The sequence below is a fragment of the Lissotriton helveticus genome, chromosome 4_1 (genome assembly GCF_964261635.1).
Source record: "Lissotriton helveticus chromosome 4_1, aLisHel1.1, whole genome shotgun sequence".
Lineage (NCBI taxonomy): Eukaryota > Metazoa > Chordata > Amphibia > Caudata > Salamandridae > Lissotriton > Lissotriton helveticus.
In genome coordinates this window covers 1,875,489,813-1,875,515,518 of record NC_136063.1, presented here as the reverse complement: position 1 = coordinate 1,875,515,518, position 25,706 = coordinate 1,875,489,813, and the positions used below count along the sequence as shown (strand labels likewise).

The 25,706-nt window shown below is 42.3% G+C and overlaps 1 protein-coding gene across 1 annotated transcript in view; it reads right to left on the bottom strand.

Moving 5' to 3' along the window:
- HTR2C (5-hydroxytryptamine receptor 2C) overlaps nucleotides 1–25,706 on the bottom strand; it is a 695,149-nt gene that overhangs the window by 259,011 nt on the left and 410,432 nt on the right. The window contains exon 2 of the mRNA XM_078685927.1: nucleotides 9,050–9,250. Within this exon, the coding sequence (XP_078542053.1) occupies nucleotides 9,050–9,250 (201 nt within the window). The remainder of the gene's footprint in view (nucleotides 1–9,049; nucleotides 9,251–25,706) is intronic.

The following is a 25,706-nucleotide window of genomic DNA, read 5'->3' as shown; positions in this document are numbered from 1 at the left end:
AAGACTCCTTTTGATTACCCGTGTCCCCCCCACTCTTCTGCTGGGGACCCTGTCACCTTTGGCTGGGGTACTTACCACCCCCTTGTGGACCCTGGTGCTAGTCCAGCGGTCCGCCTCTTTAGCAAGCTCACTGGGATCAGCTAACTTGCTATCTAAAAGATGCCGGCGCAGCTCTGGAACACATGAACTACTTAAGTGCTCCCAACTAATCAAGTGACACAACCCCACATAATCAGTAACTTTGCTGCCCTTTATCCAACCTTCCAGTGCAAGCGTGTACATACTCACACACTCCACCCAAGTACTTGAATCAAGCTTCTTGAAGTTCCTAAACTTCTGGCGGTACTGTTCTGGAGTGAGCCCATACCTGAGGCACAAAGCCTCCTTCATAGCGGGGTAGGATAAAGTACCTGCTGCTTCTAAGGGTGCTAAGACATCCCTCCCAGAGGCCTCAAAATGCTTCCACAATCCTGCCCCCCAACTCTTCTCAGGCACTTCATTCATCTTTAAGGCAAGTTCATACGATCTAAACCACGCATAAATATCCTCACCCCTCTGATAATTCTGTACCAGATCTTTTGGTATGTATACTTTACCCGCCTGTACTGGTTGTGCGCTGCCACCATTAGAACTGGACTCCACCTTTTTGGATTTAATATCCAGCTCCCTCATGCTCAACTCATGAGCCAATTGGAGTTTCTTCTCCTCCAAAGTGAGAGCATTTCTTCTCTCCTCCGCCTCTTTCTCAGTTTCAAGGTGCAGTCTCCTTTCTTCTGCTTGGGATTTGAGTTTAAAAAGCTCAATCTCATGGGCCCTAGCTCTCTGATTATCCTCCAGCTCCTCTGGAGAAATAATCCTACTGGAGTGGTTGCTGCCAGCCTTAGACGCTGGCCTCCTCACTGGCAAATCACTGGATACAAAAGCATTCTCCTGTGTGCCTCCCTCTCCAATAGCAACTTCTGGATCACCATGTTTGGCCTCCCACCAGGCCCTCAGAGCTTTCCGTAGTTCTTCCTTGTTTGCGCTGCCCTTCGCTGGGCATCCAAGCTGTTTGCAGAATTGCTTCAGTTGCTCCTTACTGTAGCTGAACAACTCCTGAATTTCAAATTCAAGTTCCAATTCTACTCTCACACTTGCCGCTTTCTGAGACATGATGCTTCCTAACCTTTTCCGGCAAAAAGGGTTTCACCAAAAAGAAAAAATCTTGCGCAACCTGTGCTGCTAAACTAGACTAGTGATGTACAAGAAATCACTGTAGGTCAAGTGCAATTATTAGTTCAAAATCCCACCGCTGCCACCAATGTTAGATCTGGGGGTCTCTAATTGGCAGAGGTAAGTACCTTAGACCAAGTAGGGACCCTTGCTTCTAGTCAGGGTGAAGGAATACACACAGTAGATAACCTCCGCTCTCCCTCTAGGTAGCTTGGCGCGAGCAGGCAGGCTTATCCCCAAGGCAATGTGTAAAATAATTGCACTTAACACCACAATAATCCCTAATCCACCACAAACTGAGACCACACAGGTAAGTATATTTTATACAAATATATATCTTTATCTAGTTTCAGCAAGGTAAATAAAGCAGTTGCACGATAATCACTTCTTTAGAAAAATTTTGTACTTAATCTTAATGGTTGCATGTATATAGGAAGTCTCTTAATACCAAGATGATCTCATGTCTCTTCTAAATCGATATTAAAAATAATACGATCTCTTTATCTTCATTTGGCTCTGAAAACGAGCAAACTACGCAGTGCCAGTAGGTAAACTACTCTAACATCAGCCAAGACAGTCAGGAGCCCTAGCGCTGCCAATGCGCCTCACCGGAATGCTGGGACTCTCTTGCGGGCCGGCTCACACCGCCTGGTGCTCCCCGATGACTTTAGACGCAACGCGCCGTGTGAAGCACACTCACCTCAGCCTCGGCCGGCCTCAGCAGCTCTCCGCCCGCTCTCAGTCCTCCGGGGAGCGGCGGGGAGCAGAGACGGCAGTCCGGGGGCTGGGGCACTTCCCGGATTCCCTCGGCGAGGTCGGGTCAGTCTTCCCCGGTGCCGGCGGTGATCACGGCAATTCCTCGGGTTCCGAAGCAGCTCCTCCAATGGCCAGCCAATCCCGTCGCGGCTCCTGCGACGAGCCCCTCTTGAGGCGAGAGCCCTCAACCAATGGCAGCGCGGCCTCGTCGATGACGCTACGCTCCACGGGCCAATCCCGTCGCGGCGCTGGTGAGGGGGCTCGGCTCTCTCACCCAATCAGAGCGCGGCGGGCTCGATCTTCGTGGCGTCAACACCGGCCAAGTACGGGGCACTTCCACGGGAGTTCACCGACCCCGGGCTGCGACGGTGACACGGCACACAGTTGTTCTCAGTGTTTCTTACACTGGGGAGGCCCACAAACCTCGTACCTTCGCCCCACACGTGTCGTTGAACACGTCGATCTCGGCCACACGGCAGGCTGGGTCAGTGCGGCGCCCTCACTCAGATTAGAGAGCAGCCAGCGCGCTACATGGCCAAACAGCAGTGTTTCACAATTTCTTTGCTACACAGCAGCTTCAAAGGGCACAACAGAGTTTTGTAGTCCTTGGGCAACCTTTATGTCCCTTGGTTGCAGACAGGGGACCAGCTCTTCTCAGGCCCTTGGAGATTCAAGTTGCAGACACAGCACACAGCAAAGTCTTGGCAGTTCTGGGTGTAGCTGAGGCACTGGGGGTTTCCTGGCTTCCTTCTTCCTCTCAGTATCAGGGACAGAGGTGACAGTCGCCCAGCAGGGGGGTGGAGCCAGCTTTGTGGTCAGGCAGGCACAGCCCTGTCACTATCAGGTGTGATCTCCTCCCACTTCCTTGGCAGCAGATGCTGCCTTTCATCCACGGGCTGACTCAGACAATCCCCTGGGGGCTCGGCAGCCCCTGTCACACTCAGGCCAGACAGTCAATCCACAAACAGGCCCAGGCACACAGAAAGGTTAGACAAGAGAACAGCCACTTTCTAAAAGTACTATTCTCAAACACAGGATTTAAAAACAACCTTCACTAAAAGATGTGTTATTAAATTCTGAGTTCAGGGATATCATTCACTTATGTCCCATCTTGTTCCTATGGGAAGATAGGCTAGTATCCATTGTGACCAGCCTCCCCCATGTTACTCTATGGAGCAAGATAGCCTTACAGCAGTGAGCACACAAAATGGCTGCCGCTCACTACCAGAGCATGTGACCTGCACTAGTACATGCTCTACCTTATCCATACACTGCACCATGCCCAGGGGGGTACCTTGAGCCTTCCATAGGGGTGACTGATGTGCACAGACAGGGAAGGGTTAGGCCCAGCCAGTGGGGACACTGGCCAGGCGGACATGGCAGTCACTGACTGCACACAGGCCCTGCGCTGGCAGGCCTGAGTCACCATTTTAGGGCTACTCATGTGGGTGGCGCAATCTGTGCTGCAGGTCCACTAGTAGCATCTGTCATCACCAGCCCTGGCACACACAGTGCACTTTACTAGGGACTTCATGGTGATACAAATATGCCAATCACGTATATCCAATCAATATGACAATTTACAGAGGGAGCACTTACACTCTGGCACTGATCAGCAGTGGCAGAGTGTCCAAAGCATCTAAACCAGCAAAAACGAAATCCAGCACAGCATCAAAAATACATGAGTCAGAGGCAAAAAGATGGGGGAAAAACCACGCCAAAGGTGGCAGGTCGGTCTAACAAGACGTTTCATGACCGAGCTAGTACGATGCTCGATTCGGACAACCGGATCGAGTCGGAGCGACCAGCTCTCAATAGCTCCCAGAGTTGGTCTTCAGGGTTCTGCGTCCAACCCCCTATTACCCGCAGCCTTACGACTCAGACACAGGGGGTGACCCATGGGTCTCCCCAGCACAGGCATGTATGGTGTGGATGGCACCGACGCGTACCCACTGTAGGGGGTGCACCTCTCTGCGACTGTTAGACCTGGCATCTTTGGCGTGGTTTGCCCCTATCTTTTTGCCTCTACCTCCTGTATTTTTGATGCTGTGCTGGATTTAGTTTTTGCTGGTTTTGATGCTTCGGACACTCTGCCACTGCTGATCAGTGTCAGAGTGTAAGTGCTTGCTTTGTGAATTGTTATTATGATTGGATATACATGATTGGCATATTTGTATCACCAAGAAGTCCCTTGTAAAGTGCACTGGGTGTGTCAGGGCTGGTAATGACAAATGCTACTAGTGGGCCTGCAGCACTGATTGTGCCACCCACATGAGTAGCCCTAAAATGGTGTCTCAGGCCTGCCACCGCAGTACCTGTGTGCAGTCTGTGAACTGCCATGTCCTCCTGGTCAGTGTCCCCACTGACCAGGCCTAACCCTTCCCTTTCTGTGCACATTGGTTACCCCTATAGAAGGCCCAAGGTACCCCCTTCGGCAGGGTGCAGTGTATGTGAAAGGTAGAGCATGTACTTGTGAAGGTGACATGCTCTGGTAGTGAATTACAGCCATTTTCGTTTTTCACTGCTGCAATACTATCTTGCTCCATAGGCTATCATGGGGGATGCTGGCTACAGTGGCTACCAGCATATCTTCTCATAGGAACAAGATAGGACATAAAAGTCTGGTATCCCTGAACTCAGAATTTAATAACACATCTTTTAGGAAAGGTTGTTTTTAAATCCTGTGTTTGAGAACAGCACTTTTAGAAAGTTGCTGTTCTCTTGTCTGGCCTTTCTGTGTGCCTTGGCCTGCTTGTGAATTGACTGTCTGGTTTGAGAGTAACAGGGGCTGGAGATTCCCCAGGAGGCTGGCTGAGTCAGCCCTAGGCTGAAAGACTGCATTTGCAACTTGAGTGGTGGGAGGAGATAGCACCTGGGCCTGAATAGGGCTGTGCCTGCCTTTCACAATGCTGGCTCCACCTCCTGCTGGGCAGCTGACGACTCTGCTCCTCACTCTGAAAGAAAAGGAGAAGCCAGAAAAACAAAGTGCTCAAGGAACATCCAGAACTGGTTCAGACCGGGCTCAGGGCCCACTTGCACAAAGAGAACAAAGACTTTTAGGGGTATAAGTACAGGACCCCTGACAACAGAAAATTAGATCATCCTGGAATCAAGAAGGAAACTTGCCAAGGAGAAAGCTGAAACTGAAGAAGGAAGACTGTCCTGCTGTTGCTCTGCTGGACTGACCGGCTGTTGCTTTGCTGCCAAAGAGATGGGAAGGACTTTGCTTGGGGCTGTTTCCCCTTGCTTGAAGGAATCTCCAAGGGCATGAGAGAGAGCTGGCTCCCTGTTTTTGAAGTCCCAGGAACAAAAGAACTTCACCCCCAACTTCCCTGAACTCTACTGTGGCTAAAACGTGACACAACTGTGGATAATTTTATCGCTAACATTAAGAACAGTAAGAAGTCTTTTGCAACCTAATTCTTGAACTGTGTATGTTGGATTTTTGTCTTTTTTGTCTTGTGTAGTTTAGATTAAATACCTTTATTTTTCTAAACTGTTGTGGAGTCAGTTTGTGGTGTTTTCACTGTGTTACTGTAAGTTTTGGTACAGATACTTTACACATTGCCTTTGATAAGCCTTGACTGCTCGTGCCAAGCTACCAAGGGGGTGACCAGGGGTTATCTCAGAGGGTTTCCTCCTTACCCTGACTAGAAACAAGAGTCCCTATTTGGACAGTGGTACCAACCTCTGCCAACTAGAGACCCCCAGTTCTAACAGCGACGTACTCATTCAGTCAATGGGAGCCCATGTACGCGTCGTACGATTGGCTCCCTTTGACTTCTATGGGAGTCCGACCGAACCAAGTCCGACAGCATATGGCAGCATCATACTCGCTCTGTCGGACTGCAGGAGTCTGGTTCAGTCAGAAAACACCCCGGACCTGGCTAGGTCGGAGTGCTTTACCGACCCAGATTGGAATTGGCCCCTTCGAAGAATTTCCAAGTGAAACCAGTCAATGTTAGCCTATGGAAGGAAATTCAAGTTACTGGTAAGTACGGTTAGAACTACTTTTCAGTATCTGTACTGGGCTCAAAGATGCAGCACTGAGGTATCTCCTGATAACAGGAGAGTAAATCGGAATTTGTAGTTTGGCTGATTTTAGAGGAATATTTGTAAGTTTCAAAAATCGAGACTTAGAAACTTTTTCAGCAAAAAGCAGCAATGATATCCTATGGAAGGAAATTCAAATTACTGGTAAGTACAGTTAAAATTACTTTTCAGGATCAGTACTGGGCTCAAAGATGCTGCACTGAGGTCTCTCCTGATAACATAAATCGGAATTCGTAGTTCGGCTGATTTTACTTTGATTCAGTATATATAGAGCCACTTTCCTACACCATCTCCTCCCTTCACCACTGTGCAAACACGCGCTGTGGCGCGTTTTAAGTTGGGGAAATAATTCCTCTTCAATCCTGAGGGTCCCTAGAGTCCAACAAGCCCACTAGGTAATTCCAGTATTCGCCACAGAGCTGCATAGCAGAGAGATGTAAAAAGGGGCACGGCCTGCACCACCTCTCTGCAACGCAGCGCAGTGGGGCTTCCTGGAAGCACCTGGTGGGCTACTTGGCCCCCATGGTCCCGCAGGATTGAAGGGGAATTTTTTTCCCCAACTTAAAACGCGCCACAGGGCGTGTTTGCACACATCAGCTCAGGCCCGTCTCCTCCCTTCACCACGGTGTATACGTGCCCTGTCCCCTTCAATCCTAAGAGTCCCTAAGGTCAAACTAGTGAACTAGGTACCTCCAATAAGCGCCACAGAGCTGCGTTGCAGAGAGGTGTAAAAAGGGGCGTGGCCTCTGAATACCTGTCTGCAACGCAGCTCCCTGGTGCTTACTGGAGATACCTGTTGGGCTATTTGGCCCCCAGGGACCCTCAGTATTGAAAGAGAATTAATTCCCCAACTTAAAATGCACCACAGGTGCGTTTGCACAGTGGTGAAGAAAGGGGGCGTGACCTGAGGTGACATGTCTGCAAACACGCCCTGTGGGGCGTTTTAAGTTACAGAATTAATTACTCCTCAATCCTCCAGAAAGGACAGAGTTGCTATTCTCCAATACGACAGAGGAATATGTTTTACCTACCCTATGAAAGCTCACAATAGGCCAGCCTTAAATGTGAGGTGTAGCCTTTTAGACGTGGTTTCTAATAACCCTTCCCAAATAGCGGGTATGCTAGGAGAGAGGTAAGTGATGTTTTTAAGTTATATTGCTGAATTGCCATATTAGTGGCAGAGGAAGATGCTATTACAATGAATCAAATGATGTTTGGTTCTCTATAAAGATTTTGTTGTTAAGCTGAGTACAGCTACCCAGTGCATCACAATATAAATGTTAGATCCGAATGGTCTGACATCATCCTGGTGTGATACCATCTATCTTTATGCTATAAAGTCAGTTTTGAAGCCAGGCATTTTCAGGTTAGTGGAGAGGAGGAAGGTTAATGCTGGGGATTAATATTTAAAGGATACTCAAGGTTATGGATATGTTGTCACTACCTGATGAAACTTTCATGGGCAGCTTATTGGTGTAGTCTGATGTTGCAGCTGGCCAGTAGATCATTGACTAATTTCATTTAAAGGTTGAAAATAACTGAGGAATAATGGATCCTTGGGGTACTTCACATGCCAGCAAGGTGAGCAACAGGACTACTGGATAGCTATTGCAATATTGTATCAAAAAACCACATGAAAGACAATGTAAAATGGTAATAGCAAAGTCCAAACATATCGAGAAAGCGTGCAGCAGTGTTTTATTGCTGATGTAAAAGGGAAGTGATTGATTAAGGATGATAGGTATCACGGGGTTTCCTTTCAGTGATGTGTGTGTTTTTGTGTGTGTATTGTCTAAGACCTGGTTTGAAGTCTGGTTAATAATTGTGCAGAAGAGATGTAGTGTTAAATTTCTGTGTCCAGCTAATTGCTTTTATGTGATTTTACCAAGACAGGAGAGGTGTGTGAGGGACCAATAACAGGTCAGCATTTTTCATTGAAGGTAAGGTTAATAAATGAGGCCTATTCTAGGTTGAGATTGGGTGTGATGGGCTCTCCAAAAGAGGGATTAAATGATTGAGAAATAGGTAGTCTTGCCTTTGTAAGAGGTGGAATTTAGAGCATGGAGGTCGCTTGATGGTCATCATGACTATGTGAATATGTGATATTGTTACAAAGGGAAGGCCTTGAAGGGGAAGTGTGAGGTCATAGACAACATGATGGGGAGTTGTTTTTGTTGTGAGGTGGTCCAAAGATGTGTTGTTTGCTACACTTTTTATTTAGAAGGCTGAGGGGAGCTTACGTTATGTCTTTGGTGGTTGAGTCAACTTGTAGTTTAAAAAATAATAGTAAGATAGTATTGATTAGTTAATGGGTGTGGTGTTGACAAGGGGTTCTCTAATACATTTTAGCTACAGCTCTAGAAGTCTGTAGGTCAAATGGAAGGACACATTTTGGGAGGCTGCCGTCATAAGTCATAAGCAAGAAAGTCCATGAACTTGAGTGTGGTATGTTCCTTATATGTGCAAGTCCAGAAGGATTTGGGGATGATCACTATACTTCACCTGGAACGCTATATGTTGTAACCTGTGGGGACAACAGTGGCAAGAATTTGTATTTAAGTGATAGGCTTCCGGGATGAAGACTGCATGTAATCAGCGTGCCACGATAATGTCTGTACATTGTAATAAATACTCAAGAGTATGCTTAGATGAGCATCAGGTCTGTTTTTTGCTGTGCATGGTTACTGGGACTGGATAAGTAGAAATTATTGTGGCCACCGATAAGTTATTTGTGGCAGCATGAGTGTGTAGATAGGACTGAGTGAGTGTGAATATGGGTGGATTGTGAATTTTTACCTTTTCAATTTATAGTGCTTTGAAGCGAGCTTGATGATAATCACCAGTGCACCCAAATCTAAATACTGCCCGCACCAGTTCTATTTGCAGACATGGCTATATTAATTACTGTCAAGGGGATCATTTCATTATTTAGTCTGCAAATATGCATGAATTTTCACTTAGTATTTGAATAATAATATTAGAGTACATGATGCTGTTGCCAGTAGAAAAGGTCTTCAACAGTGCTTACCTATGGATATTGTCCACACTGCAGCAATCTTCATCATTGCTTTGGTGCGTGAGTTGAAGCGGCTGTGCTCTATTGGATTTCGTATGGCTACATACCGATCAAGAGAGATTGCACACAGATGCATGATAGATGCAGTTGAAAACAGCACATCCAAGGATACACATATAGGGCAGAGCTTGTTAGGTAAAGGCCAGGCATAATCTGCAAGAAAATGGAAGACAAAGCAGAAGGTTGAAATGAAGCAGAAAGGCAGAATTAATACTACTAATGAAATAACAGTCAGAAAGTGTTTCTTAAAAATGGTACGAATGTGGTATTTATTTTCAGGATGCGAATTACTCACTTGTATTGCAAAATGAAATATGGAGATTACATTTATCAGACTTAGTGCAATTAATCTTCAGTAATTCAAAAGTATTTCTTTTAGTAAACTGTCTTTATATATTGGACGGTATCATCAGTATTCTCCAACAACTGATTGAATGTATTTATGTCTTATAAATTATATATCTGTAAATTAAACAGAATATCTGTATATTAAAATAGAATAACGATAGGTGGTTACTCCACGGCTTATTAAGGGAATTTGTATTGAGCTCTCAGACAAGACAGCATTTGTTTATTAATACTCGATGGTTTGGCTCAGGAAGGATATTTACTTCTTGTCATGACAGTTTGAAGCCAGAAAAAAAAGAATTTGTTAAAAAAAAATAGATTAACCAGAAGATTAACCAGGTATCAAATCTTACACACACACACACACACACACACACACACACACACACGCACGCACACAAAACTCTGTTTTCACAGAGTTAAGCTTTAAACAAATGACTTTCACCCAGTTATCAGTCTGTCTCATACAGTTGTTAAAGTTGGTTGCTGTTTCCTCTGGGTTGCTAGATACCGAGACCACTATTTGAGTGTCATCAGCATAAAAGACAACAGAGAAGCCAAAGATTTACTAAGCTTTGCCAGTGGGGTGACACACAGATTGAAAAAGATAGGGCTCCGTGAAGAATCATGCTGCACCCCACATGGCAGGCAGAAGGTTTTGGACTTGAATTACCCCATTGCCATATGTTCGTTCCTCTCTGAATGGAAGGATTTCGACAAATGGAGAGCACACCATCTTAAGCCGAGCTCAAAAAGCCAGTCATTGAAGATGCAATGATTGTCAAGTGTCGAACACTGCAGAGAGGTCCAATAGAATCAAAGTAGCCTTGGCACATTAATCCAATATGGACCTTAATCATCTCTTAAAAACATTGTCACTGGTTTCGGTTTTCCATCAGTTCAAGGGCTCCAGGTGCAAGGCAACGAGAGACTGTGTGCTGCAGTGGGAGTTGTGTCCTTACATCATTATGGTCGTCAAGGTCATTGTTTATGTCGTTTTTCATGGTGTTAATCCCAGTCTCTATATCAATATTTTGTATATAATAAACCAGCAAGTGCTCAATTCCTTCAGGTTCCCCCATTATTGCTAGAATAGTTTCCACAATAACCCACAAATCTCTACATATTTCACTTTTCAGCACACATCTCTGAGACACATACCAGAATGCATAACTGTAATCTTTGGAGTGACAGCACTGGGAAAATGGTACCAGTAAATAATTTTGCACCAGCTGCAGGAATAGAAATTAGATGAAAAAAACCCCTGCTAACTTCACAATTAGGCGGAACTCCACCATTGTGCAGTAGGTGAATACCAAATATGAAACATGATACTTCCCCAAAAAATGACGTTCGGTGTTTCCCTGAAGCACACGATTGGTACACACCAGGGTGAGAGGATCCCCAGCACCATTGCCAGAGAATGACGTTTTATATATTTCATTGTTCAGAATGTCTTCACTAATGACTGTTTGGTTGGTAAAGTTTACATAGCAATTAGGCATTATGGTTTTGCTGATACCTGTCTTGCCACTCGACAGATCTCTACACAAGTCTACAGATACTTGGCCTGTCTAACTCAGCTTCTTTGCATATTTCTTGCTAATTGTTCAAAGAGGGAGATGTTATTTGGGGATGTCGAAAGCCACATTTCCCGTGTTGAGTCACATAGGATTTGGTGTTTTTTCATGATCAGTATTGTGAGAAATCATTATATTGCATGTTTCAAGAGATGAAGTAATTTGGAATAAGTGAGCGGTCATAGGTCACATCTCTCTGTAAGGCTTCAGACATCTCACCAGCAACTGTGCGAAGGTTGGAATATCTGGGAAACATCCTTCACAACATGGTCAAAACACCGCGGTGCCATTACGACGCGTCTTTTACAACGCAAGTCGTTACCACGACTTGCGCTTGAGGGCGCTCTAGACTAAGGAATAGTAGATTTACTATTACAACACCTTCCCTAGTGTAAGTAGGCTATAATTGGAATAGTAAATCTTACTATTCCTAAGTCCAGCACCCTACAGCGCAAGTCGTGGTAATGACTTGCATTGTAAAAGATGCGTTATGATGTACCTCGATCATTTTGATCGCGTTGTAACATCATACAACCGAATATCTTTCTATGGAGGATGAGAATCAAAAGTAGGAACTTTTGGGGCAGACGCAGAGTCAGACCAATCAAAATGTCAGGAATATGGAGCTAGATACTTCTAGGGCAGCATAAGAACAGTTAGAAGTGAGAATCATATTGCCTCTTTTTGATTGTATGGTTCCCCTCCATGCTTAGTTTGTCCACAATGAGGTCCAACACCTTTGCTGTTTTGTTCCACTTTCCTCTTTGCGTATTTCTTTCTCTTTAGCTGCTTTACTAGGTCTGGTTACCCTGCAATATCCAGCATGCTTCCAGTCAGTGTTCCACTTGGTTCTGCCTCTGCCTTGGTTCCCCACTGTCACTGTCATCTGCCATTCTGGTAGCCTGTAGAAGTCTCGCATCATTACCATCATTGTTCTTTGGAGCACAAGGAATAACCAATGCCTGCATTGTGGGGAATGGTACTGATGTTCATTTAGATTTTAAGATATATTTTACTTTATTCGCTGTCATACCAGATCACTCTCTACCTGTGAACCATCGCAAGTGGCCGTCTGCTTTACCCAATGCAGAAGGTCATTGATTATGACGGGAACAGATGTGTGTCCAGTGCATGTCTCTATCTTTTCCCCAATCCCCATTTTCCACTTGGTAGATATTTTCTTCTGGGCTAACTATTCTGGAAGGACCAGCTTATTTTTTTCCTTTGAGAGAAGGATTGGTGGACTAGCATTGGAGATCCTGTCACCAAGGCCCCTCCACTCCCTCAGGGTTGTGATAATACCTCTCATTTTCTCAAGTACCCTCAGTGCCAATGGCATGTTGAAGGGAAACTAGGAGAAACAATCTTTCCTTTCTGTCATTACTGGACCACTTTTTACTGCCACTACAACTATCCCATTGGAAGCCCACCAGTAGGAAGCTTCTTAGTGCAGTTGCATCCTCTTGAATATGTCTGGACTGCTGGCAGACAAAACACACCTTGACAGGGAGACTTCATAGTCCCTTTTAGTTCTATGCTTTACACTCTCTTCTTGGTTGAAGAATCATGGGATGCTCCTCCCTTTCTCCCACTTTTGCAGCATACTAATGCACTTTTTTCTTGGTACATGCCCTTGGTATCAAAACTGCCCTTCTGAATTTTACACACACATATTTTAAATACTGTATGTTCCTATCTCAGCTGTGTAGATATCCCATCTGGAAAAACAACAATTGATGGACAGAATGCAGAACAATCCCATACATTCACCCCAGTACATAGATCTGGGCCTAAATCCATTGTTTGTTTGCTCAGCAACCCAGCCATATGCAAATCAGTCTTGACCATGTGTCCAATGGGAACAGTCCAGCCCGCACTGCCAGGCCAGGTCCTCCGTGGACTGGAAACAAGCATCCAAGACTGGTTTCGGGTTTCACCCAACATCAGCCAGGATAGCTTGAATCCAGTGGAATGGAGAGCACGGGACTCACGTCTGGGCATGCCCGTCAAACTCTGGGTTATAAATGTAAAAACAAAAATTGATGGACAGGATGCAGGACAATCTCATACATTCACCCCAGTACATAGTACATAGATCTGGATCCTGCTCACCATGCCATTCCAGTTTGAACCCAGCCATATGCAAATCAGTGTTGACCTAGTGTCCAATGGGACCAGTCCAGTCCAAACTGCCAGGCCAGGTGCTCTCTGGGCTGGAAAGAAGCATCCTAGTTAACTTGACATATTTATTATTGCCTGAAAATTGCTGGAGGCAAGGAACTTCACTGTTGGTCCTTTTGAAACAATTATATACATGTGTCCGTCCGCTCTCCCCTGCAGCGAGTCACAGGCAAGAAGTAAATCAGTTCACACCACGGGATGGCACATCAAAGCACCCCATGCTTGTAGTTAGAGCATTAAGTGGGATGAAAAAACTGTGGGGCTCTTATAGGGGCCTTGCCAATTAAGGGTGTAGTTTAACCCCTTCAGTGCTAATGACAAGGGTAACTCGTCATGTAGGGCCCATTGATTTCAATGGAAAGTCAATGGACCTACATGCACACCCCTTAGCAGCCAAGTGGTTAAAACACTTTTGTTAAAAATCTGTACTTAGCCTAGTGTGCTGCCCCACTGGTATTCTGCTGCTCAATCAGTGGGTTTCTCAAGGAGCCTAGTATCACAAGCCGTCACCCAGGGCTTTAAGAGGGATGAGAAAACTGGGGGGGTCTCTCAAAGGGGCATGGCCGATGTAATTAAGGGTGTGGCTTAAAAGCACAGTAAGCATAAAATCTGTGCTTAGCATAGTGTGACACCCGACAGGTATTTTTGCTGCTTTTGTCATTGCATCCAGATATATTATCTAACAAGAAAAATTACACCTACAACAAGCCAGGATTATTGGCTTTGTCAATGGTTGTTAGTTGCATAAAATAAATAGGGAACAATTATGGCTTTGTTGTATATAACATTGAAAATGTTTCAGGCCTGACATGATGAGACTGAAAGAACTATAACAAGTGTTTTTTAAGTTACATCAAAGTCAGTAAAGGGTGGCACTGCTGCAGAGTTACGATTTTTTTTCATTCTGAGGATGATGGTAAAAACCAGCAGGACTAGGCCCACTTACAGCCCTCCAGTCACCACAGGTGAAGTGCTATATATGGGACGCAGGGAGATACACATTAGTTTCTGTGAAACAGAGAAGTGTAGAGCTCAGAGAGAAGTTGAAGGAGGGAACCAACTGTAAAGGAAGTAAAGTGTAAAGTTGGTGGCGACTGTATAACAGTCATTCACACACTGAATCAAATGAAATGCGTTCACATACACATATCAATTCCATTCCAGGAGGCTTGATGAAGGAAGGATTGACTAACAACCTATCCTGCACAGCTCAGTTGAAAATTTAGCCTTCTCTTGATGTTTTATAATGTAAAAGTTCCCCAAAAGTAGTGTCACTGCTGAGGTACAAAAAACATCCAGTTCAGAGGTTGCTGTTGTTGCATTGTCCTATTTTGTACAGCCATGTTGCACTAAGATCTTGCCCCAGGCATTGTTTTCACACAGTTTGTCCTGCTCTATCAACAAAAGAAAGGCAGGAAGTCTACAAGCAGTAGACTTGCTGCAGGAGGCACTTGCTGCTGAACTTAACTGCTGCTGTGCGCGCTTCAAATGTGAATAAACTGCAGGGGTCACCCAAGTAACCCGTAGGCTTTTGGGTATCTTAACACAGAAAAAACATGGTAAAGCCTACGGAACAGTGATACATCTATCTGATTATAAGACTGGATACCATTAATTATCCAATCTTGGATTCATCCTTCTCCACATAATTGAATTGAGATAATTTTGGATATAGAGTATCTCCAGGTAGAAAGCCATACGCAAAGAGCAATAAATATCAAATGTATGGTTCAACTTTTTCTTTTAATTAAACCACATTAAACCTTAAATATTGGTCTCTCAAATTGAACAAAACTGTACACAATTCATATATACAAACAAAACACATATACATCTGATTTACATATTAGGTATATATAGTTAGGATTTTTTCCCTATGGGATTTTTGAAAATTCTATGTCTAATAACTTTGGCGTTTGTGGACGGAATTGGCTGACATTTTCAGGAAAATGGAACATTTTGTTTCTGAGCAGCCCCTGGAAATTTGGGGGGGATTCGTCAAGGGGGGGCCGAGAAAAAAGGGGGGTCCCAAAACGTGTTTTTCCAATGTTAATTTCCATAGGGCGGTTGGCCTCACTTTTAGCCCGAACGGCTGAATGGATTTGCACGAAACTTGGCAAAATTGTAGGGACTGTTAGCCCGATGTGCCTTTGCTAGGTCTCAATATATGTGCTCCAGTGGATTTTGAGAAATTAACGTTTAAAAAAAGATATATATCTGTAAGCGCGCTCTGGGCAGCGCTCCGGTTCGCGTACTTTACGCGTAACGGAACTTCGCGAAGCGAAGCTGATTGGCTCTCCGGTGTCTGTCAACATTCTAAACAGTCCGGAGCGGCCGCCATCTTGTCTCTCGGTAGGATCGAGAGACAAGAGGAGGCCAAAACAAAGGGGGAAATGACCATAAGGGGGCATAGTAGATCCTCCCTGACCCCCTAGGTTTGATGTGGAGGCTTTAAAAGGGCCCCGCAGGGCAAAAAAAAAAAAAATAATAATTTTTGTCTTTTGCGTGGGGAGCGCCCGGTTCGCGAACCGGGAAGCGTACTGGGGAGCGTACTATGAGGAAAAAAGAATGATAGACTTTTAAAATATTGTATGTTTATTGATTGTTCGTTTTTGTTTTTTTTTTTGTTTTTTTTTTATTTAAGTAGCAATATGTAGGTACCAATGCAGAGTCAAAAAATTAATATACACCGTCTCCTTTGTAGATATCTTGCATGTTGTTTCAGAAGTTATTGTGGAATATGGAATCCATATCATAGTCTGTCAGGAAAGCAGAAAGAACATGGAGGCAGGAGATGAAAAAGAGTTGTTAAATACACATTGGAGATAATATAGTTGGAGAAAGGAAGTAACTATGAGCAAAATTACTATGTAACATAAAAAAGTTGCACAGTATACTATAAGTCTGACTTTACATTATAATCAATTAGGTACTAGTTTATGAATTACATATAAAAATGATTAAAGTCTCGAACAATTTTTGATTATTAAATAATTTTATTTTTGTGATTATTTTTCCAAATTTAACAGAACATTTAACAACAAATTGTCGGAAATGTCCTCATTTTCAATCAGCAAATCTACTGCATCTACACATTGAACTAATTCATGGTCCCGTGATTCATCCATGAAATCTGAGTCATCATTGTCCTCAATAACTTTTTCTGTGTTGTTCTCCAGAACAATTTTGAAGGAAATAATCTGCTCTCCTTCCATTTTCTTGCTGTAATTTGCATAAAAAATAAATATATCAGTAGAGATAGGGCACTGTTGGCTTTAAGTTCAGACAGGTACTTGTGAGTTTATAACAGAGAAGTAATCTATGGGCACTGTATGGTTTCAGGCGTGAAGTAGTACTATTAAAAAGTGCCTGTGAAGAAGTCTAAGTAAATTCATAATTATAGCACAGAAACCTAAATCAATCCATAATTATAATAAACAAGCCTTTCTCAATGTCTAACTCTTACAGAGGGACAGTATATAACTATCTGAAAATGTTTTCCCAAATTAATTTAAAGTGCATAACATAGTTCTCCTTTCAAATTTATAAAATAACATCTTACCTACTAAAAACAAGTTTAAGTTGTCAGTGAAAAAGCACTTGCAATGTACTTCAGGAAGTAGTAGTCAAAATGGCTGTGTTTCTCTCTCTTTTTTTATATATATTCAGGTACATAACCAATCAAATGTCAGGTAAAAAAAGTAGAAAATGAAAGTAACATTTTAATTGGTTGTCAATTCCAACACTTCAGATGTGTTTTGTGAAGTAATTTACCTCAGGGTATTTAGAGAGGTCTACAGGCTAAATGGCTAAATGGAATTCCAACCAAATTTGTGAAAATGGTAGGGATTGGTATGTAGTATGAGCTAATCTATATTTGGTGAGAGTGTCTCCAGTCGTTTTTCTGTAAATTACTTTCCCACCTTTTTTGATGGTGCGCTTCCCGGGGAGCGCCCCGGTACGCGAACTGGCGAGCGCCCCGGTACGCGAACCTTAAGCATTACGGGAGTCCACCATTTTGTGTTTCGGTTGACTTAAGATACAAGATGGAGGGCAAATAATGTTCAGAATGGGTAGAAGGGGGCACGGTAGACTTATCTTGACCCCCTAGGTTTTCTGAGGGTGGCTGAGGAGGCTTATATGTGCGAAAAAAAAAACAAAATTGAAAATTTCGCGCGGTTAGCTTCCGGTTCGCGTACCGGGTAGCGCCCCGGGGAGCGTACTTTGTTGAAAATTAGTGAAAAAAGTTAGAGTAAAATAATAATTGTGAGAGATCAGATGTAGGGTAGCTCTGAGAAGAGCTTTTGGGTTTATGGTACATTTAGGTACTTATAAGTAGGTACCAATGCACAGTCTTAAATTCAAAATGAAAACTCTGTTGCCCTCATCTGAGAAGTGAACTCCATCTCCTCTGTAGATATCTTGCATGTAGTAACGCAAGGTATTGTTGTACATGGAGCCCATTCCATGGTCTCTCGTGTAAGCTGAAACAGATGTATTTACATGCTTCCTCGACTTCTCAATTTGTGGACAAAATTGGTTTGACCACCTCCATTTCTGTCTTTGGCATATATTTGAATATACCAAGGCAGTCTGAGGAAAAAGTGCCATTAATTGCTCAAAGGTGTCCTTTAAAAGCATTTCCAGACCTACCCCAGTCAAAGTGCCCAAATCATTACCTCCACAGTGCACAATTAACAGGTCAGGTTTTGGCAAATGCATAAAGGTTTTCACCAATGGTATCAATTGGTGACATTTTAATCCTCTGTGGCCAAACCACTTAATTTCCACATCTTGTAAATTGAGGTTAGGTAAATTTCTGTTCTCAGCATACCTCTGAGTCCAATAGATGTAACTATGTCCAACAATCCAGACAGAAAACATGCTGAGAGAAGGTTCTCCTGCAGTCAGATGAAGTGTGGCAATGAAATGGCAGTTGAAAAAATAAGAGTTTAAAATGAAAAAAACTGTGGAGTTTCTGTGTTAATGAAGCAGTAACAGTGATTGGTGGATTTTGATTGCTGAAAACAGAAAGTTAGGGTGCATGGATGAGTTCTTTGAAAGATGTATTTTGAGTGGTCAAGAAAAAATCATTAAATGAAAGAATGCACTGGATATGCAGGTGCACTGAGAGTTCAGAGTTCAATTGAAACATTGTTGTGTGAACTTGCAAACACCAGAGGTCTTCCAAGAGGTGGTTGCTATGCAAAAAAAGCAGAGAGGGCAGAGGGGGGAAGGGTTTTGATTTGAAAAAAGTGAGGGAAGAGTTTTGATTGGGTGACATGAGAGATATGTGTGAAGAATTACAGCATTTCTGTGCTTTTGATAGCTGCAGACTCTAGAGTGCATACCTTTTGCTCTGCTGAAGACAAATTGGTGTGTTTCTGAGACTGTTTTGAAACTCATAAAGTATTTGCTAAGGTGAGAAAAGATTTCTTTACTTTAGATAGAGAATAGTGTGCTTTAAGGAGAAAATTATGAAGAAAGTTGTGTTTTTCAAATGTTGCTTTGTCTCAAGTGTTTTACAAATAGATTTTGTTTCTTTGAGAAATTGTAATTGGAGAAAATGTGAAGTATTAGTACTGACAGGGTTTTTTTGTGCATAGGAGCTGTGGAGTGTTTTCAAATTATGACTTGAAAATCGTTTTTGAGGAAAAGGAATGGTTTTAAAATTTATGACAAGGACATAATGGTGTATGCTTCTTTATAAGGCAATTGGGTGTCTCTGATGTTATTTTTCCCATTTTAATGTAAGACATTTCCCTGTGGAGCAAATTGCTTGTAAATATGCTCCCACCTGTGCATGGCAAATTTAGATTTTGAATGTTTGCGTTACATAGCCATGTTAAAAGTGACCCAAACATGCTGCAAAGGCAATCAAAAAACGCTTTCATGTGTCATAAGGACATTTTAAGTCATTTCCCCATGTGGAGTGTTTTCAAATTATAATTTGAAAATCGTTTTTGGGGAAAAGGAATGGTTTTAAAATGTATGACAAGGACATAATGGTGTATGCTTCTTTATAAGGCAATTGAGTGTCTCTGATGTTATTTTTCCCATTTTAAATTAAAAGACCTTTCCCCGTGGAGCAAATTCCTTGTAAATATGCTCCCACCTGTGCATGGTAAATTTAGATTTTGACTGTTTGAGTTACATAGCCATGTTAAAAGTGACCCAAAAAAGTTGCAAAGGCTTTAAAAAAACACTTTCATGTGTCTTAAGGACATTTTAAGTCATTTCCCCATGTGGAGTGTTTTCAAATTATGATTTGAAAACCGTTTTTGGGGAAAAGGAATGGTTTTAAAATTTATGACAAGGACATAATGGTGTATGCTTCTTTATAAGGCAATTGAGTGTCTCTGATGTTATTTTTCCCATATTAAATTAAAAGACCTTTCCCCGTGAAGCAAATTCCTTGTAAATATGCTCCCACCTGTGCATGGTAAATTTAGATTTTGACTGTTTGAGTTACATAGCCATGTTAAAAGTGACCCCAAAAAGTTGCAAAGGCTTTAAAAAAACACGTTCATGTGTCTTAAGGACATTTTAAGTCATTTCCCCATGTGGAGTGTTTTCAAATTATGATTTGAAAATCGTTTTTGGGGAAAAGGAATGGTTTTAAAATTTATGACAAGGACATAATGGTGTATGCTTCTTTATAAGGCAATTGAGTGTCTCTGATGTTATTTTTCCCATTTTAATGTAAGACCTTTACCTGTGGAGCAAATTGCTTGTAAATATGCTCCCACCTGTGCATGGCAAATTTAGATTTTGAATGTTTGCGTTACATAGCCATGTTAAAAGTGACCCAAACATGCTGCAAAGGCAATCAAAAAACGCTTTCATGTGTCTTAAGGACATTTTAAGTCATTTCCCCATGTGGAGTGTTTTCAAAATATGACTTGAAAATCGTTTTTGGGGAAAAGGAATGGTTTTAAAATATATGACAAGGACATAATGGTGTATGCTTCTTTATAAGGCATTTCAGTGTCTCTGATGTTATTTTTCCCATATTAAATTAAAAGACCTTTCCCCGTGGAGCAAATTCCTTGTAAATATGCTCCCACCTGTGCATGGTAAATTTAGATTATGACTGTTTGAGTTACATAGCCATGTTAAAAGTGACCCAAAAAAGTTGCAAAGGCTTTAAAAAAACACTTTCATGTGTCTTAAGGACATTTCAAGTCATTTCCCCATGTGGAGTGTTTTCAAAATATGACTTGAAAATCGTTTTTGGGGAAAAGGAATGGTTTTAAAATATATGACAAGGACATAATGGTGTATGCTTCTTTATAAGGCATTTCAGTGTCTCTGATGTTATTTTTCCCATATTAAATTAAAAGACCTTTCCCCGTGGAGCAAATTCCTTGTAAATATGCTCCCACCTGTGCATGGTAAATTTAGATTTTGACTGTTTGAGTTACATAGCCATGTTAAAAGTGACCCAAAAAAGTTGCAAAGGCTTTAAAAAAACTTTCATGTGTCTTAAGGACATTTTAAGTCATTTCCCCGTGGGCAGTGTTTTCAAATTATGACTTGAAAATCGTTTTTAAGGTAAAGGAATGTTTTTAAAATTTATGTGCGCCATATGCCCCCAAATTTCTTTTTCAGGGGTGCAGCAGGGTGTTCTTGAGACACCCCTGCAACCTTGGAAAAATTCCTAATTTGCGATGAGCTAATTGCTAATCGCAAATTGCACCTTCATTGCTATGGGCCTCCTGGCCCATGGAAATGAATGGGTAATTTGCAATTAGCAATTTGCTCATCGCAAATTAGGAATGGTAAAGAATCGCTATTTATTCCTTAAAATTCGCTATTTAGGAAATGCAAAATAGTTTGATGATACATATGGCGGTTTATCTCTAACAAGATAAGAAGCTTAGGGATAGATTTATGATGACTGGCGCAATGAGGTGGACATCACTTACTTCATTGGTAGGCCTTTACATGTATTATCTCCTCTGTATTCTTCAACAAACGTAACTTTGATCTGCAACCCTCAGTAGGCCTCACCTTAAACAAACCTCTGGATAGGCCACACCTTATCGTCATCCTGAATTAATCATTTAAAATGCTAGGGACAGATTTATGATAGGTGTATGCCTCTTTTGCGCCACTGTGCGTCACTTTTCTGATGCAGCGGCGGTGCAAAAGATTTGCTATGAGGCGACAAAATTACAAATTGATGCATTTAGGCAGATGTGTCATGCTGTAAAAAAACCGTGCCACATGAAACCGATGCAGCAGTGATGCAAAAGATGCACCATGTTGCAAGACAGGCCTCACTTGGGGCCATATGTATCAAGCTAATTAGCATTCGCAAAGGCCGAAATTCTGCGAATTTCGGCCTTTGCGAATGCTAATTAGACAAATGGTATGTATCAAACAAGTTTGATGCAAAATAAGGAATAGCAAAATTTGTTATTCCTTATTTTGCGATTGCACTGAAGTATTTGCAAATTTTGCGATTCCTTAAATGAAATGTATCAAACAAAAAATATGCAAAAAATGCCATTAAGGATTTGCAAATTACCACCAACTTCTAGTTGGTGGTAATTTGCAAATTCTTTTCAAAAATCTTTTTTTCCAAAAAACAAAAGGTGCCATATGACGCCCATACATGCCCTTAGGACATGTATGTGCGCCATATGCCCCCAAATTTCTTTTTCAGGGGTGCAGCAGGGTGTTCTTGAGACACCCCTGCACCCTTGGAAAAATTCCTAATTTGCGATGAGCTAATTGCTAATCGCAAATTGCACCTTCATTCCTATGGGCCTCCTGGCCCATGGAAATGAATGGGTAATTTGCAATTAGCAATTTGCTCATCGCAAATTAGGAATGGTAAAGAATCGCTATTTATTCCTTAAAATTCGCTATTTAGGAAATGCAAAATAGTTTGATGATACATAAGGCGGTTCATCTCTAACAAGATAAGAAGCTTAGGAATAGATTTATGATGACTGGCGCATCACCAGGTATGTGCCAGTCATCCTGCGCCGCTGTTCCGCCACCCATGGTGTGCTGCATTTACAATGCGGCGCACCATGGGGCAAAAACGGCACAGATACGTGACGCATCTGTGCCGTAAAGGTGGCGCATTACTGGAGTTGTATCGCAAGTGCGATGCAGCTCCAGCAAGGCTCAGGGGTGCCCCATCTCCACAATGCTGCGTCAAGAACTATGCCTGCTTCAAGCAGGCGCAGGGTTTTGACGCAGCTTTGTCCTATCTGATTGTAAATGCGGCACACCATGGGTGGCAGAGCAGCGGTGCACGTTAACTGGTGCATCCCTGGGGATGTGCCAGTTAACATAAATCTGCCCCTTTACATTTAAGTATGTGCAGGGGACACAGAGTCGGTGAGGCTTATCCAAGGTTAAGAAGAGATGAGTCCTGTTCACTGAAAAATTGGACATAGGCTTCACCTCCTCAGCATCGCTGGACATGGCTAAATAATAGCTGCAAAATGTTACTCTTGTTAAACAATTTTACTATTATAATCTCTGAGATTTGTCTCTTACTCTGCAACATCTCATTGTTGTTATCTTTCTTTAAAGATAAAGACAACATCAACATGAGCGACAATCAGCAATCAGTTGATTTCGATCTCATCATTGAACTCGTAATTGAAACATCAGTGGATGTTGATCCCTTGGATGATTTAAATCCTGAGGATGAAGAAGAACGTGATGAGGATGCAGATTTGTCAGAATTGTATGACATAGGATGGGAAGCTGACGTGCTTGAGCCTATGGAACTATAAACATTTATTTTAAAAATGTATAATAAATAAAAAGTAAAAATGTAAACCGTTTGATTTAAAATTAAAAACACCTTTAAAAACAGGTTATGTCTAGTGTCTTCAATAAAATATTAAAATATGCTCATAAAATTAGATCAGAATCACATATAAAATAGTAGAGGTAAAATGAATATAAATTCCATTTATTTTCTGCTATTTGTGTATTATATATTTGCCAAGCACTAAAAAATCTTCTATGTAAAAATGTCAAGTAGTGTGTTAAGTTTTTGATGACTGTTATTGATTTACTGTTTGGTAATAGTGGTTAATAACATTTTTTATTATATTTTACCACAGATTCAACTGCAGATCATTTCAAGATTTCAGCATGCCAACCAAAGACAGACTGAGAAAGGCTGCAAAACGTCAAAGACAGCAGGTCAATGAAAAAAAGCAGCAGTCCTCTAACAAAAAGATTTGTCAAGTCACCAAGAAAGCACCGGGTAAGAGTACAAAAACATTCATAAGAAATATCTGTAGTAAAAAAAATATTACTACAGAAAATGTTTCAGTCCAGAAAAAGAGAAGCAATTCAAACGGAAAGGAAAGGCCAATGAAAAATGTTACTGCTAGAGCAAGAGATAACTCTGTGCATGATAGTAGAAGGAAACAACAGTTTAGGGACATTCGTAAACGAATGTTCCGCAACAGGATAATTGGCAATTTGTTAAAAAATTATTAAGAAAGGTCAACAGAAAGTGGTTTTTTATAAGAGAAAAAAAATAGTTGAGAAAGTTATTGATCAGGCATTTGAAATTAAACGTAAGTTATTTATTTTGATAATCAATAGAATTAGGAAGCTAAACAAGGCAATTTATGATTTCAAAAGAAATAGTAGATGGAAGAGAATAGTTAATCGTAGTAATTTTTGTGAAGTTTTTTCTGGAGAATGGATGCATAGTTCAAGCTGTGAGGCATTTTTTAATGAGGAGAGTTATTTCCAGGATAATGATTTGGTGCATGCAGTTGACACCAGTGGTCGAGCTTATGAAGTGAAAGATGGTTGTCCAGTTGAAAAAGAAAAACTTGTGACAACAGAGGCAGAAGAGGTGTTAGGTAATGAGGTTTTAGGAAGACGTCCTAAGGGTCCTGTGTATACCTGGAAGTGTAGTAGTATTTGCAGTGTGCGACAGGATTCCATCAATTTGCTTTGTGATTTTGTACGGTCATTTAATAAGAAAAGTTTGAAGCAGAAAATGAAGTTGTTGCAAGAATTAGATCCTTGCAGAGTGAGAGAAGTGACAGGTTTGCATGGTCATTCACTGGCTTGTCTTTCCAGGAGAGTATGCCAGAGTGTTTTTCATCATTTCAGGATGCTAGCAGTGCATCATAATAAAGTGAGGAAATTAGTTAGAATGTTGTATTATGCTAAGAGTCCAGCAATTATGCTTAAACAATTATGCGCTGCTCTTTTGCATGGTTCTGAAATAGATGTGAAGAATATATGTGAAGAAGTTGAGTTTTGTTACTTTGGAAGTAAAGAGGAGAATGTTGAAATTGACCAAGAAGAAGCGGGTAATATGGAAGATAGTGTACAGGTTTCCAGTACAGATAATTTCCAGAGGGAAATTGCGACGTTTCAGGTGAAATCAAGTGAGAGGCCAAATTTCACTTGTGTGTGTTGTCGACGCACTTATTATAAGAATCAGACTAAGGGGCCGATTAGGATGGCGGTTTTTCCGCATCCTCCGGGCCGGCGGAAGTGTCCGCCGGCCTGGAGGATGCGGAAAAACCGCGGCGGAGACTCCAAAGACCCACCGCCAAATTAGGATGGCTGGTGGGTCTGGAATTCCGTCCGCCGCTTTTCCGCCGCGGTCGGCTTCCGACCGCGGCGGAAAAGCTATAACATGGCAGGCGGTGTCTATGAGACACCGTCCGCCATATTATGATGTTTGTGTAAATATGCTTTTCCACGGCGGCTTTTCCGCCATGGAAAAGCATACGGACATTCACTTTGGGGGCCCGTTGCGGGCCCCCTGGGTGAATGGGGGGTGGGGGGTGCACATGGGGGGTACCTATGGTACCCCCCAGCATTTGCGTACACAAAGCAGCAGGCACCGTGCGGTGCCTGCCGCTTTGTGCATGTAAATGCAACACATGCTTTTTTAACATTGCGGCGGGTGCAGCTTGAAGCTGCACCCGCCGCAATGTTAATAATAGAGGATGTGACCGCCACCCTGGCGGTCACATCCTAATTGCCATGGAGGGACCGCCGCTGCCCATGCGGACGGTCCCTCCTACTCAGGGGTGGCGGACGGACGCAAGTCCGTCCGCCATCCTAATCGGCCCCTAAGTTAGTGGATTTATATGCAAAAAGTGAAAGGGAAAATAATAGTGAATGGAAGGATTTCACAACATACTTGATGGTAGAAAATTGTTTTGATTTGGGATTGGATCAACGTGTGTGTACTTATTGTTGTAACAAATTAAATCAAAACCAGATGCCTGCTAGAGCAGTTCATAATAATCTGGAATTGGTTGAGATTCCTTCTGAATTGAAGGATTTAAATACTTATGAATCTATTTTGATTCAAAGTATCCATCCCTTTCAGGCTATTGTAAGAATGGAGCCAAAGACAGGGAAATTGCCTCCATCAGATTTACAGAGAGGATTAAAGGGAAGAGTTGTTTATTTGCCTCTAGATTTGAAGAAAAACATTAACACAATTGGAGTAGAAAAAGTGGAAGAGGAACCTCTGG